Genomic DNA, 15,804 nt, shown 5'->3' with positions numbered 1-15,804 from the left:
AAATACCCCAACTTTGGTTGAATTTGTTGTTGCGATACTAAACTTTCATGAGGACCTATTACCTCCCTAGACTATTTAATACCGTATTTTAAACATATATATTTGCTCACGTGGACATAAAAAATAATGTAAAATTATAAATAGTAATGTGTCCACGTGGGCACATATATACCTTTAAAATACACTATTAAATAGTTCAGGGGTAAAAAATACGGTATTAAATAGTCTAGGGAGGTAATAGGTCCTTATAAAAGTTTAGTATCGCAACAGCAAATTCGACTAAAGTTGGGATATTTTTCAGTCCCTTATCTTTTTTTTGGAATCTTGTTATGACTAGTGACTCCTTATGTATGTTAGAGTGAGTCCTATTTCAAATAGTTTATTTATTTTGAGAGATAGTATTTTGAGACAGTGAGAAGTAAAAATATAAAATTATTCCCAAGAGAAGGTATTTATATATCAAAGGTTAAAATTATTATTTATTAATATCTATCGAATTATCAATTAATTCATTGAAAAAACCTCAAATTATAATAATACTAATAATTTGATAAAAGAATCTTAAACTATTATCGAAATGTTAAGCCAATAACATTTTTTTATTTGATTTTGAACCATCTTAACCCTTTTAAAAAAAAATTAAAGATTGACCAAATGACCCTTTTATAAATAATAGAAGTTGTACAGAAAAAGACCAAAATAAACCTCTAACTAAAGGTAAATAAACATCCAAAATTGAGCCCAAATGGCCCAACCCAATCTAGAAAAAATAAAATCAATAAAAGAAAAGTGGAAGCATCTAGACCAAATTAGAAATCTCACAATTCCCCATCTTCGCTTCAGTTGAAGCTTGTCGGAGACGATGGTGGAACTTCGACGCCGATTAGATCGAGTTTTGGACATCTCAAGAGCTTCAAGTTGTCACAATAATGGTGCCGCAGAGGACATCATTTCCAATCACTAACATTCATCAGGTAAACTCTCAAATCTGGTTTTAAATCTATCTTTTAATGAATTGAATTTCCAAAAAAGACCATCTGAGAAGTAGATCTATGCTGGAACTAACTCAATGTTTTATGAAAATCTCTATTTCTAGACCCTTAATCCACCGCTTGTTTAGTCGATTAGCACTCTTTGAGAGTTCTCCCTTGTAGCTAAACCGATTGATTTAACTTTAATGAGGTAACTAACATCTCCATTGGGACTTAGAAAGATTACTACCATTCAAACCATTAGTACATATTCATTTATGGTGATTGAGGTCAAGATTGAACCAATCGACTATTTCTGATTGTTCAAACCATGTATCGAATCACCTGTTTTTGTTGTAATCAATTATGCAGCCGAAACAATCCAGGTAATTTGCAATTTCATTATCTAATCTCCAATGGATTGAATCCACAACAGAACTATACCCTCCATAAAAAGATTAGATATTTTAATTGTTTATTACTTATGAAATTGTTTTGAGTTAAAGAATTGAATTAACCACCCTCAGTTTAAGTGAAAAATTATTTGATCTCTTTAAGCCCTAACTTAGTACCCTTTGAACACCTACATTCTCTCACCAGGTGCAAGTAATGTCAACCAAATGAAATTGTTTCAGGCTTAAGATGAAACTATAATAAACTCATAGCTTAGCATACATAGCTTTAGACACACCAATCATAGACCAAAAAACCAATCCACCTTCAGTTCTTGGTAGGCAAACATTTTCCCAAGTAGCCTAATGTTTGGTCCTTCCTGTTAGCTTGTTACTCCAAAAGAACTTTGTAAATATTCTATGGAGCTCTTTCACCACACATTTAGGAGGAACAATAACAAATAAAACATGTATAGCTATGCTTTGTAAGACACTGAATAATAGCACTTCTTTTCCACTAAAAAAAGGCATATTAAGTTTTCGGGCCGATTAATGTTTATGAATTATGTTCTAAAAATGTGACTACAAATATTTTCTTTCATCAAATCGAAAAATTTCTTTTCATGAAAGTTAAATTTATTTTGTTTTCGAAAATAATTTTTTTTTACTAATGTAGCCCGGTCAAGTGAGAGAATACTCAAAAATGAGCTAACATTATTTAAAATATTTTATTTATATTTTAAATATTATAGTAGGTTGTATGCTAGTCAATAAACCTCTTATAGTGTGATAACTGATATTGAGTCGTGACTTTATGTGTTTGGTGGGTCTAGTGAGATGGTTGATGTAGGCTCAATCTAATAAGTCTCATAACGAAAGGGGTCACTAGAATTTCACTATTTACAGCTAGGTCTCCTCTTTTGTCCTATATAAGATACTTTTGTCTTCTCTTGTGGTCATATCAAAAGAGTGATAGATCGTGATAGCTATCACATTGACGCCATCATTTTGAGGAAGGATACTAGAAAGAATGGTCTAGTCTGTTCTATAATTCGTTATAATTCAATACAACTAATTTTATCTATTTTGTAACTTGGCATGTTCATCTAGTGAATTATTCTGTTAAGAATCTAGAATGGTAAACAGTGATAAGTAATTCAAAATCAGTGCTTGGTTACTGATTGAAAACTAGAGTGTAGTTGTTTCTGGTGCTAAATTTAATTTATAAATTTGTGTTGGTTGATTGGTTGGAGGAAATTTGACTCAAGTAATATACACACACTACAACTAGGCATATACAAGACCAAACTAAAATTTCGAGCTTCCAAAACTCATGAAGAAGTATAGCACCCTGCAAATTTTCTCCAACCAATCAACAAACACAAACGTGAAAAATAAATTTAGCAAGAGAAACAACTACACTCTAGTTTTCAACCAATAACCAAGCACTGATTTTGAATTAGTTATCATTGTTTATCATACTAGATTTTTAACTTAATAATTTTCTAGACGAACATGATAAGATACAAAAACGATAAAATTAGTTGTATTGAATGATGTATTTATCTAAATTTTAACGATTTATAGAATAGATTAGGCCTCATTTCTGGTATTCTTTTTCAAGATGATGGCGTCAATGAAATAACTAACATATACTTGTCTATCACTCTCTTGATATGACTACAAGAGAATACAAAAATATTTTATCTAGGATTAGAGAGGGGACCTAGATATAATAGTAAAATTCTAGTAACCCTTTCCGTTATGGGACTTGATAGGTCTACACTTATCACTTCACTAGACCTACCAAACACATAAAGTCATGACTCAAAATTAATTATCACATTGTAAATGGGGTTTACGGACAAGCATACAACTTATTATAAATAAAATATTTTAAATAATATAATCCCATTTTCAATATTCTCTCACTTGGGTTACATTAGTATAAAACATTTATTTTCGAAAACAAAACAATTTTTAACTTTCTTGAAAAGATATTCTTTCGGATAGATGAAAGAATTGTGGTCACATTTTTAGAAAATAATTTATAAACATTAATCGGCCTATTAAGATTTCTCACATTCCTTTGTCTTCTTTATGCTTCAAGTTCAATATTCAAATTGGATCTCTATTTCAGTGGATAATTAAATTTTATTTTGTTATTCTCTGTTATATAATTTGAAAAAAGTATAGTTGTTGGGTCTTTATTTTCAATTAGTACAACAAAATTCATATAAGTGGGAGAAAGTATTTTGAAAGTAAATGGTTCCTTGCGTGAGACTATTAGGAGTGAAATTGGTACTCAAAATTAAAACTAGAATGTCAAATAATGTTTTTCATTTTATTCCCTCTGTTTTTTAGGGATACTTGAGAAGCACTTCTTTTAGTATAAAAATGAATTTTATTTCTTATTTAGTTAACTAGATATATATATGTTTTGATAAAGGTTATAGTTTTGTGATTGTTGAGTCTGACTCTAAGTTATCATCAACATGATTAACAACAAAATGAAGATGTTTTGGCAGATGCAACAAATTATTACTAATATAAAAAAAAAATCTCTAAGAATCTCAATTGCTCTTTTGTCCATATTTATTGAGAAGGTAACATGGTTACAGATTATCTTGCCAACATTGGGAAAAGAAACCAAATGTTCAATTAGTTGATTCTCTGCTTTGTATGGTTAAGGCTCTTATCACAATGGATAGAGAAGGCACACCAAACTTCAGGGTCAAACTTTGAAGGAATCAATTTGTTATTAATGATAGATGATAATGTACTTCCACTAGTCTTAACTACTTATTTTAGCCTCATTTTGTATAGATGAATACTCTCATTCTAATATGGATATTTATATTCATTCTAACAACTCTCATTTATTAGTTACATTCTTCCTTTTCATAGTGAGGCTATGGTTCATGTCCTCATCACTGTACTACTTTTGTTTGATATACCTACAGGTTAGGGTCATGCCTAAATCCCAAAAAACCACCTAGTGTGGAGTGTTAAAATAAAATAAAATGTTTATTACTGCCATGAATATTTTTTTGTTCTCTGAAGTTGGGTAGCGATTTGAACTTTATTTTTATCCGATGTATTTGTACTACTTCTTACATATTCATGGATCCTTTCTAATTTGTAACAGCATCACATTGAACTTGTTTCAATTTTTCACAACATTTCTCAAATACATGATATTTTTGAAAATTTGAAACATCGTAGTAAAAGATGCTTCAAAACTTAATTTATGATTACATTTCTTAAATACGTGATACTTTCAGAAATACAAATTTGTTGCTCAAGATTCTCTGATCTTATAGCCAAGCATGATAGTGGAAGTTCACAAAAGTTGATTTGTCGAGGGTCCCAAGTCCTAGTGGATTTTCTTATTATTGTTGATAGAAATGTTGTCCGTACCTTTATGATTCCTCTCTGTGTATATTTTCGTGAAAATATAGTATGATAATTGATAGATAATGAAATTTGTTTATTAAAATAACTGAGAAAATTTCAAAAGGTAAAAAAAAAATCCTAGAGTTGGTACTAAATGTACTTCAGGTCTCTTTTCATTTTGAGGCCTAAGAAGCTAGACATTGCACAAAAATATTATACTAAATATTTAAAATATAGATTTTTTTAAAATAAAATATTTCATAATTTTATTGGTCAAAATTATTATCTAAAAGTTAAAGTTCAAAGGAAGAATTATCTTTTTTTTCAAGTCACACTAATTAAGTTGAGTTAAAAATTTCTTTTAAAGTTATTTGTGTTGACAATCTAATTGTTCTTAGGGAAAAGGGTCTGATATACCCCTCAACTTTGTCATTTAGAGCTGATATACCCCTCGTTATGAAAGTGGCTCATATATACCCCTACTTATATATAAATGGCTCACATATACTCTTTTCCTCTAACGAAAATGAAAAATAATAATTTCATGTTAGTTTTTTATTATTTAAAAAAATATATATAATCCCATATGAGTATATTTAATCCTCCTCAAACATATATATATTTTTTAACTTTTTTGTTCAATGCCTAATTTAGATTTATTATTTTGATGGTCAAATTTATTTATGTTTCACAAATATTCTTGTAAAAACTTATTATAGATGACCAAATTTTTTTCTCAAATACAAAATTAAATACAATATGACAAAAAAAAAAGTTTTAATTATAATATAGCCACAAAAAATAGTTTAAATATAATATAGCCACACAAAAAATATTTTAAATTTTTTTCTTTTACACTAAGGAATGAAGAAAAAATAAATAAGAATAAGAAACTCAAATAATTATAATAAAAGAAGTCAAAAAATAATTTGTGTATGAAAAAGATTAAAATATACCTTGAACTTTGCTAGAAGAATCATTTATCCCCCTAAATAATTTTTAAGAAAATTAAAAGTAAAAAATATAAATTTAAAACTAACTTTTTCACTTCCGTTAAATGAAGGGTATATGTGAGCTCATTTTGTAACGGTAAGGGTATATGTGAGCCGTTTGTATAACGGTAAGGGTATATATGAGCCAATTTCATAACGAGGGGCATATCAGCTCCAAATGGCAAAGTTGAGGGGTATATCAGGCCCTTTTCCCTTGTTCTTATAGTGTCTCCTGTAATACCATATCACTTATAAAAAAATATGTTATATAATTAATTACTAAAACTATTTGACTAAGTTATTATTTATATCTTTTTTTTCCGTCTATTTTATTTTATTTTACTCTAATTCCGATAAGACAAATAAATTTTATTAGGATTTTATTTTATTAATTATATTTTAAAATTTTAAATTTGACTATTATTACTTTATCGTTATTTAATAATAAAAATAGTATTGAATGAAAATAATAAATTTATTTTGAGTCATTAAAATAGATAAATAAAAAATTTATAATGACCAAAATACCCCTAAATTCAAAATTAAATTTCGAGAAGCACACATGTTGACGGAGACATGCGTATTCTCTTTCCAAATTAAGTAATATTAATAATAATTGAAGGTGAAGTTCATAAAGTACTTTCAGTTAGTTAAAATTGAGGTCACTCAATGGGTAGTAAGAAATGAATGTCAATCTAATCTCATCCTAATTTGAATGCGTGACATAGACATATTTGTCCCCTTCTAATTTTATGTTTTTGTTGTGTAGTTACTTTAATGAAAGCAAAAGTATCCATTACATGAAGCTAAGTTGCATTATCAAGAAAAAGATAACTCTTCCAAATGCTCCCACCATTGACATTTTTATTCTTGAACTAATAAGCCCCACACTTCACTCAATACCCTTCCTATTTCTCAAGTCTTTTTTTAAAATTGAACTTGTTTTATCTTTATTTTTTTTAGAAAAAAAAAAACATAACCACGCTTTCACATAAATGGTTATGCTTATTCAACTATCATAAACATCAACACAAAATTTATCTCTTTTTTTTGTATTATTTTTGCTCGGTACCCGTATTGAAATTCGACTAATTCAAATTTGTGTCAGTTATGACCTTATTCAGAAATAACGCTTCCTAGCCACGATTTCTCCATATCCAAGATTTGAATTCAAAACCTCTAATTAAGAAAAAAACAGTCCAGCCTCATCCACTTCACCAAAAAAAAATTCATACCCAAGACTCAAATCCAGAACTCTAATCAAGAGTCCGTTTGAATTGGCTTAAAAAAAGTAACTTTCAAAAATCAAATTTAGATTACTTTTAAGTCAAAAAATAAAAAGCAGTCATACTTTTACATTTAACTTATTTTAAATCATTTTAAAAACTTATTTTAAGCGGGTGAAAAAAACTTATTTTAAGTTATTTTTAAATTTGTCAAACACTAAAACTAAAAATAACTTAAAAAATTAGATTTAACCAACTCTTAAGTCAATTAAAAAGGCTCTAAGAGACGAACAGTCTAGCCTCATTCACTTCACCACAGAATCAAAATATATCATAATTAAAAGATGAAAAAAAATCCACTAAATTTCCAAAAGAGAAAAGAAAAAAAACAAAATGATCTAATCCTCCCATTAATTGCGTGGTCCATCTTTACAAATAAACAACAATGACCCAGTGACACGTATAAACCACCCAACAATTTTTATTTTTGAGTTTGGGCATAGAGGAAGTATTGGGTTTAACGAGAAAAATACCCACCACTTACCGCCTGAACAAGCCTTGATGCTCTTTCTTGTCATCTTCTTCCTCTCAGCCGATCCAGTAGCTCTAACTTAATCTCCATGAACTTGTAATCTGATTTTTCTCCGTCTCAGAAATGGTATGTGCAGGCCGAATACTGTATTTATCTTGTTCAACGACGCCGTTTTCTCCATCCACTTCGGCGTTTCCTACCTCAACATATCTCCTCCATGGACATCGTAGAAATAGAATTACATGCCGATCCATGGCCTCCGATGCTGATGCATCTTCATACGCTACTTCGTTAGATTCTGAATCCTTCGATAAAAACGCCGCCGGGTAATTTTGAGGAATTATTTGTTTGAATGTTTCGGTACTTGTGATTAATTATTGAAAGTTATAAGGAAGGGAGAAAATTGACTGTTTAGAGGATTTGGGATTGATTTGTACAGGTTTTGTATAATTGAAGGACCTGAGACAGTAGAGGACTTTGCTAAAATGGAGTTGCAGGAAATTCGAGATAATATTAGAAGTAGGAGAAACAAGATATTTTTGCATATGGAGGAGGTATATTTCTTCTTCTTCTTTTTCAGAATTTGTATTTATTACTGTTATGTCTACTTAGCTTTGTGTTTAGTATACTAATCATTTAATGTGAAGTTCTCCAAGGTATTTAACTGGAAAATTTAATGTGAAGTTCTCCAAGGTATTTAACTGGAAAATTTAATGTGAAGTTCTCCAAGGTATTTAACTGGAAAATTTAATGTGAAGTTCTCCAAGGTATTTAACTGGAAAATTTAATGTGAAGTTCTCCAAGGTATTTAACTGGAAAATTTAATGTGAAGTTCTCCAAGGTATTTAACTGGAAAATTTAATGTGAAGTTCTCCAAGGTATTTAACTGGAAAATTTAATGTGAAGTTCTCCAAGGTATTTAACTGGAAAATAATAGTAATGACCCTAATCATAACTCTACATAGAAAGTACATAGCAAACATGTTTTTATCATGATTATTGATCACACATAATTCATATTAAGGACCGGAGAAATGTATATAAATGACACAATAAGAAAGAAAAAGTTTGCAAGACTAGGTGATTCTTCCCATCTGCCCTAGCCTTGGTGGATAGAGTTACCTGATACTTGTTGCTGGTGAGAAGGGGTAGGTATCCCGTGGAATTAGTCGAGGTGTGCGAAAGATGGCCTGAACACCACGGTCATTAAAAAAAAAAAGTCATCAAAAAGGCTGCTAGACGTTTCACTTATATGAAATTTACTGTGGTTTTTATTACAATTTCGCCAATATGAAATACAACCTGCTTTCAGTATTGCCACTCAATGTATCTGTGTTGCCTATCATGAATAGAGATGTTCCCATTGTTATTTTGGTCAGACTCCTATTTGAGATTTGAAGTATCTATACTTATATCCATGTTATCTGTGCTCTGAGTTTGCTGTGGGACTGGGGAACGAAGAGGTTTGACTGCTATAGTTGCATAAATCAGATATTTATGCTCTTCTAGTGTCAAATTTTTTATTCCTTCTATCTTCAAACTTGAGCAGGTACGCCGGCTAAGAATACAACAAAGGATAAAGAGTGCTGAGCTTGGGATACTAACGGACGCACAAGAAAATGAGCTTCCTAATTTCCCATCATTTATTCCCTTTTTGCCTCCTCTTGTAAGTACTCTTAGCTGTTGCAAAATGTTTATGTTAATGGTCAGCAACTTATAATAACCTAACGTCCCAGTTAACATAAAGTAAGGAGATCCTTTTTTTTTTTTCGTGTTCTCCAATCTGTGTAAATTTTCATGGACTTTTCTACCTCTTTTTTCCCCCTTTTGGTTGGTCACGCTGCAGGCTACACAGTATTTAACTGAATTTTTTATGTTTTGCAGACACCAGCAAATCTAAAGCAATATTATGCTACTTGTTTATCCCTCATTGCTGGATTTATGCTTTTTGGTGGACTTCTAGCACCCAGTGTAGGTTTTTCTTTTAACATTTTTACTTTTCTTATTATTGTTATCATTTGGCTAATTGACTTAAAGGTGAAAATCTGATTAATTTCTGAGGAGTTCTTAGATGCTAACAGTCAGTTCAAACTCCTATTTATGCCTTATGGAGCCTACTACTTTTACCTTCTAAAGCATGCTCATATTGCTGTAGTTGGAGTTAAAATTGGGACTAGGAGGCACATCATATGCCGATTTTATTGGAAGCATGCATCTACCAATGCAACTGAGGTATGTTTACATTATTGTATGTTTGCTCAGTGAAGAAGTATATTCACTTCTCTACCACGAACAACAATGGATTCATAACATATAGGCTTACCAAAGGGCGGGTCACAGACGGATTTCTCGGTTATCAAAAAAAAAAACATATAGGCTTACCAAAACAAAGGTCCAAAACTATAGGTAAAAAAAATATGTTCTCACTGCTGGTAATCCGTAGAGGCATCTTTATTGAACTTAGGTCATTAAAATGTAGAACATAGGATGCTAAAATGACAATCTAAAGGGTCCTTATGTGTGTGCAAAACTATGTCATAGTGTTCTTGTTGGTTTAGTAGATGAGTCAAGGCACCTACTTTATTAGCGCAACTTTGAATTACTCGAATGCTTGACCATTTTTTAACAAATGTGCCACCCTTTTCACAACTACAGCAACTTCTTTCTCTTAGTAATGAGTTGTAATTAGTGCATGGAGAGAATTATGATATATGCAGATAATTCATGGTAGAGTTTGTTTGTGAAAACCTTTTTGAAAATTTTCAAATTACATGCTTCTTAGGTTTTCCAAAAATATTGTATAATGAAGAATGGGAAAGGGGCAGTTTTTTATGGGAAAAGTTCTTAAAAAATAATAAATCTTCAAAAACTTCAGCTATCCAAACATGTTATAGCACAAATGTTTTCTTCCAAAAACTTTTCAAAAGAACTTCTTCCTGAAAATTTTCCAAACAAATCTCACAAGGAGCACATTAAGGGTGTGTTTGGTATGAAGGAAAATGTTTTCCATGGAAAATGTTTTCTTGGAGAACAAGTGGATTTCTAACTTATTTTCTCATGTTTGGTTGGCAAGTGGAAAATATTTTTTAATGTTTGGTTGGTGAATGAAAATTTTGTCAGAAAATATCTTTCATTTTTGACTTGAGACTAAAAAATACTCTTTAGGAAAATAATTTCTGATCCGAAATCAACCCCGATAATTGATCTAGGACCCGACCCCAACACCAAAAACTAGGACAAGACCCCGATGACCGTTCCAAAATTCGACCTTGAGATTTGACCCAGAACCTAACCCAAACTTTCGACCCAGGACCTGACCTAGGAAAAGAATTTTCAAAAACAAAAAATTGACGGGATCGCGTTTCCCAAAAATAATTTAAAATCTGAAAATTTTCAAAAATAGTATTTAATTTTTTTCTTTTTTTGTTTGGGGGGGGGGGGGGGGGGGGTTTGGGGGGGGGGGAAAAAAATATTTGACTTACTCATGCTATGCTGCCTTTTTTTTTGAGAAGGTAACAGTCTAGTATTATATTCCAAAAAATCAAACCTGAGGTTTACTAATTACAAATAAAAGGAGAGTATCAGGAAGATCTTCAATCCTAAATAACAAAATTTACAAGGTGCCTAAAGCATTCATTACTGAGTCTAGATCTTCCATATACTCCTGTTTACACCAAAAATGAAATAAAACCAAGCAATTCATCTTCATCTTCTGGATGCTGTTACTTTTGTTTTGGAAGCATATGAGGTTCCTCTCTTTCCACACAGACCACCAGATACAGGTGGGGATGATCTTCCATCTTTCTTTATGACCAGAAATGTAGGCAAAACTATTCCATATCTTCAGGGCCTGGACAATATTTCTTGGCATTCACCCAAAAGTAGGCCCTTCGAATTGATGAAAATGCTCCACAAAATATTAGTGATCCTACAGTGAAGAAAGAGGTGATTGACTGTTTCAGCCTCTTCTCCACACAGGAAACACCTAGGACTCAGTTGGATACCCCTTTTCATAAGGTTCTCCTGAGTCAAAAACAGCCTGCTTTGCTAGTAGCCAAGTGAAGCAGGACACCTTAGGAGGCATTTTAACTTTCCAGATAAGTTTCCATGGCCAGCCAGTAACCTGATGGGTGAAAGAGTTGAACTTTTTGTAAGTTTCCTTCACACTAAAATTTCCGTTGCAGTTATGATTCCAAAACAATCCATCTTGGGAGGTAGAGGTTCCTTTGAATTGTTCAAGGATTCCAAAGAAATCTACTAGTCTTTGGATCTCTCAATCATTTAGGGGCCTTCTAAAACTTAAATTCCATCCCTGATTTGACCAAACTTCTACCACAATGTCTTTTTGTTGTTGGTTCAGAATGTAGATATCTGGGAAGAGGGTTTTTAGGGAGCCTTGTTCTAACCAGCTGTCCTCCCAAAAGGAGACCTTCATGCCATTTCCTATTCTAATGCAGCAATTTTTTCTTAATTTTGGCCAAAAGTTTCTGATGGCCCTCCAGATGCTAGTTCCATAAGTACTGGTGACCATTTTGGTAGACCAGTGATCCTCCATTTCATACTTCTGCTTGATAAGTTCTTTCCATTTCGTACTTCTGCTTGATAAGTTCTTTCCATAGTGCTTGTTCACTGGATGCTAGTCTCCATAGCCATTTCATCATAAGGCTTTGGTTCTGAATCTTCAAATTCCTTACCCCAAGACCTCCTTTTTGTTTGCTCCCAATCAATTTATCCCACTTAACCAAGTGGAATTTCTTAGTGTCACTATTTCCTTCCCATAGGAAATTCCTCCTTATTGCATCAAGTTTGTTAATGACCCCATCTGGGATAGGAAAGATAGACATCATGTAGGTAGGCATGGAGTCGAGAACGCTATTGATGAGAGTGAGTCTCCCGCCAAGGTTTCACACTTCTCGACCACCTCATTCTAGATTCCTGAAGACTTGCTTTCTGCTCCTAGTGGCATGCCCAAATATACAGTTGGTAATTCACCAGTCGTCCCCCCAAGTGTACCAGCCAGAGAGGTTAGATTGGTGACCTCATTCACTGGGTATAGGAAGCTTTTTTCCCAATTGATATGTAGTCCTGATATGGCTTCAAATAGCACGAATATAACTCTGAGAACCATCAGTTGGTTTCTGTTGGCATCACAGAAAACCAAAGTATCATCAGCATATTGTAAATGTGTGATCTCCATGTCACAACCCACCCTATTTGATACTCTGAAGCCCCTCAACCATAGTTTCTCTTGGGTAGGGTAAGAAAAAAAAATTAAAGGATGAAGTAGAATTTTGGAAAATGTTTTCCTTAATTTTGGAAGGAAAGTCATTTTCCTTAAATTTGAGGAAAATGAGTTGATTTGGAAAAACATTTTCCAAACATTTAAGGCCAACCAAAGATGGGAAAATTGGAAAATGTTTTCTTCCATACAAAACACACCTTATATGCTTATCAATTTTAGGTGTGTAATTGACTTATTATTGAGACATTCATCTTATGTTGTGAGAAGTCAGAAAGTTGTCCACGATCTCTTCCATATAAGTCGCTTATTAGTTTTATTCATGAACTATTGACAGCCTTAAAAACATTCATTAACTTGACCAACTTAAATACACCCCCGATCTTGTTCCAAGTTTAGGGGTGTAAGCAGTGGCGGATGTAGAGTGTGTCCAGGGGGGTCATCGGAAAAAAAATTACACTATATATATAAGATCAATTACACTATATATATATTTAAATTTGAACCCCCTGAGCATATGTCAAAGGAGTAGCTCAATGGTTTATGGGGTTCAGGATTTCGCCTATGTGAGCTTTGGGTCACAGGTTCGATTCCAGGCAACAACATTTTTTTTATTTGAACCCCCTTGATAGAATTTCTGCCTCCGCCACTGGGTGTAAGTATTCCTACTTGGTAAAGGATTGTATTATAGTGTCTATAAATAGGATCTCATGTAATAATGTAGAAACAACAACAATTCAATAATATTTTTTTCCAATATTTCTCACATGGTATCAAAGCCTCTACGATCTTGGTAGAAAATTAAAGAACTTCCACTGTCGGCGGGTGGCACCCATATATGTTGTCCGTCTGGCCAATGATTATGTTAACAAAAGTAGGACAAATGATACATGCATGAACCCCATGTTCAAGGGAAAAAACTCAGTCAGACAGGTCACCATGCATCAATTTTTGGTGACTTTTCTAGGGTTGTTTTGTATCAACCCCATATCCGTTGGTATTTGTGTAGCACCGTTTCATCTTTCCGGTGACTACTTTTTCATATTTAATTTATGTAGCACTGTGCCATCATACCGGTGACTACTTTCTTATATTTAATTTGTGTAGCACCGTGCCATCATTCCGGTGACTACTTTTTCATATATAATTTGTGTAGCACCGTGCCATCCTTCCAGTGACTTATCTTTTTTTTTGCATATCTGATTTGCGTAGCACCGTGCATCTCTCCGGACTACTTTTCATATTTAATTTGTGTAGTACCGTGGATTTTTCCGAACTATTNGGTCATGCCATCATTCCGACCCTACCCATATTATTTCTCTTTTTCAATGGGGTCGTTCCATCAATTCGAACTATCCTATATAATTTCTATTTTCTAGTTGGGTCGTGACATCATTCCGACCCTACCCATATAATTTATTTCTTAGATTGTGACCACTTTTAGCCATCAAATCTAATGCTCCGGCATATGAGCATGTTCCGGCCAGTTTTTCGGTGACTTGTTTAATATCGGTTCATCTATTGATTCCAACATGATACATATACTTTATACTAGATTTTGAGCACTTTGTTGCTCAAGGGGAGTTTAGTAGCCTTGTATGTCAATTATGTGAGTCACTCTATGGTCTGAAACAGTCTTTGCAAGTTTGGTTTGGAAAGTTAACACTGTAATTTTATCACTCTGTGTTTTATCAGCATTATGCATCAAATTTCAGTATTTCATGAGAAGATTAAGCATATTGAGATTGACTGACATTATGCATCAAAATCAAGTATTTAATGAGAAGACAAGCACATTGAGATTGTCTATCAATTTTGTGAAGTCGACGGATCAACTTGCAGATATCTCACCAAGCCCCTCATTGGTCCTCGTATTAATTATATTTGTAACAAGCTAGGTACAAGAATTGTATGCACTAGCTTGAGGGGAAGTGTTAGAATATGAATAGGTTTATACAATCCTATTAGAATAGGAATAGAAATAGAAATAGGAATACTAAATAGTATCCTACTTCGTAAATGATTGTATTCTAGTGTCTATAAATAGGATCTCATGTAATAATGTGAAACAACAACAATTCAATAATATTCTTTTCCAATATTTCTCACAAAAAGAAAGATAAGTTACAATATCTACAGCTTCTTTTTCCTTCGATTTTTCTTCTACTGTATGTTGAGGGAGAGGAAATACATAAGATCTTAAGATCAGCAATTCTAGGAGCAAAGCAAATGCAGGACTAAACTTCAGGGATTCATTTTTAGTCATTACTAGAGAAGAGTAGTACCAAGAGAAACCATTGCTCACAAGTTTTTATTTATGTTGGATAGATCTGGAGCATGATGATACTTGCTAATCACTTTTGAAACAGAAAGTGATATAAAGCCAATGAAGCCATAATTTTTAAGTATTATTAAAATTTCAGTTTTTGGGTTATATATCATATACTTGAAAGATCTATTTGATGCTTTGTGCGTGTATCTGTGTGCAACAATTTCATAGTATGTTAATGCACTTTGCAGTCAGGTTGATCCAATTGTGGCATCATTTTCTGGGGGTGCAGTTGGGGTGATCTCTGCTTTGATGGTTGTTGAAATCAATAATGTGAAACAGCAGGAGCATAAGAGATGCAAGTACTGTCTTGGAACAGGTGTGTAATCTGTTAATAATTGGGCTAACCCATCGGTGGTCCCCTAAACTTGGCACCAACTTTCACTTAGGCACCTCAGGTGAGCGATGTTCATTTTAGACACCTCATGTAGGGTCTCGCTGTGTCATTTTGACACTTTTTATATTTTCAAAACCGCATTTTAAGTGTGTACATCCAGACGCCTCTTATGTGGAAAAATAAACGAATTGGTATGTGACACGTGGAAATTTTATTTTATTTTTTAAAATCTCAATTTTACTTTCTTTTTTTCTTTCTTCCAAGATCCCAAACCCCATACCCCCACCTCTTTTCTTCTTCTTCTTGCGCCTCCTTCCCCTTCATCTGTTCTTCTCCATCAAAAAGGCAAGAACATAGGTTAGTTTACAAAGTAAAATACGTTTTGGAGAA

At 32.7% G+C, this 15,804-nt stretch overlaps 1 protein-coding gene and 1 long non-coding RNA gene across 2 annotated transcripts in view; both read left to right on the top strand.

Moving 5' to 3' along the window:
- The first annotated feature begins 749 nt into the window (after nucleotides 1-749).
- On the top strand, nucleotides 750-4,252 carry LOC102602311 (uncharacterized). Its single transcript, XR_368157.2, has 2 exons — nucleotides 750-974; nucleotides 3,985-4,252. It is a non-coding gene; the product is annotated as an uncharacterized lncRNA (long non-coding RNA).
- A 3,198-nt stretch (nucleotides 4,253-7,450) lies between these two features.
- Nucleotides 7,451-15,804, top strand: part of LOC102601642 (uncharacterized) — a 10,946-nt gene continuing 2,592 nt past the window's right edge. The window contains exons 1-6 of the mRNA XM_006358136.2: nucleotides 7,451-7,835; nucleotides 7,949-8,063; nucleotides 9,059-9,175; nucleotides 9,394-9,480; nucleotides 9,665-9,741; nucleotides 15,269-15,396. Of these exons, the coding sequence (XP_006358198.1) occupies nucleotides 7,633-7,835; nucleotides 7,949-8,063; nucleotides 9,059-9,175; nucleotides 9,394-9,480; nucleotides 9,665-9,741; nucleotides 15,269-15,396 (727 nt within the window). The 5' untranslated portion in view covers nucleotides 7,451-7,632. The remainder of the gene's footprint in view (nucleotides 7,836-7,948; nucleotides 8,064-9,058; nucleotides 9,176-9,393; nucleotides 9,481-9,664; nucleotides 9,742-15,268; nucleotides 15,397-15,804) is intronic.

Source organism: Solanum tuberosum, unplaced genomic scaffold (genome assembly GCF_000226075.1).
Source record: "Solanum tuberosum cultivar DM 1-3 516 R44 unplaced genomic scaffold, SolTub_3.0 scf00268, whole genome shotgun sequence".
Classification (NCBI taxonomy): domain Eukaryota; kingdom Viridiplantae; phylum Streptophyta; class Magnoliopsida; order Solanales; family Solanaceae; genus Solanum; species Solanum tuberosum.
The sequence above is the reverse complement of the archived record's forward strand: the minus strand, read 5'-3'. Positions and strand labels throughout refer to the sequence as shown.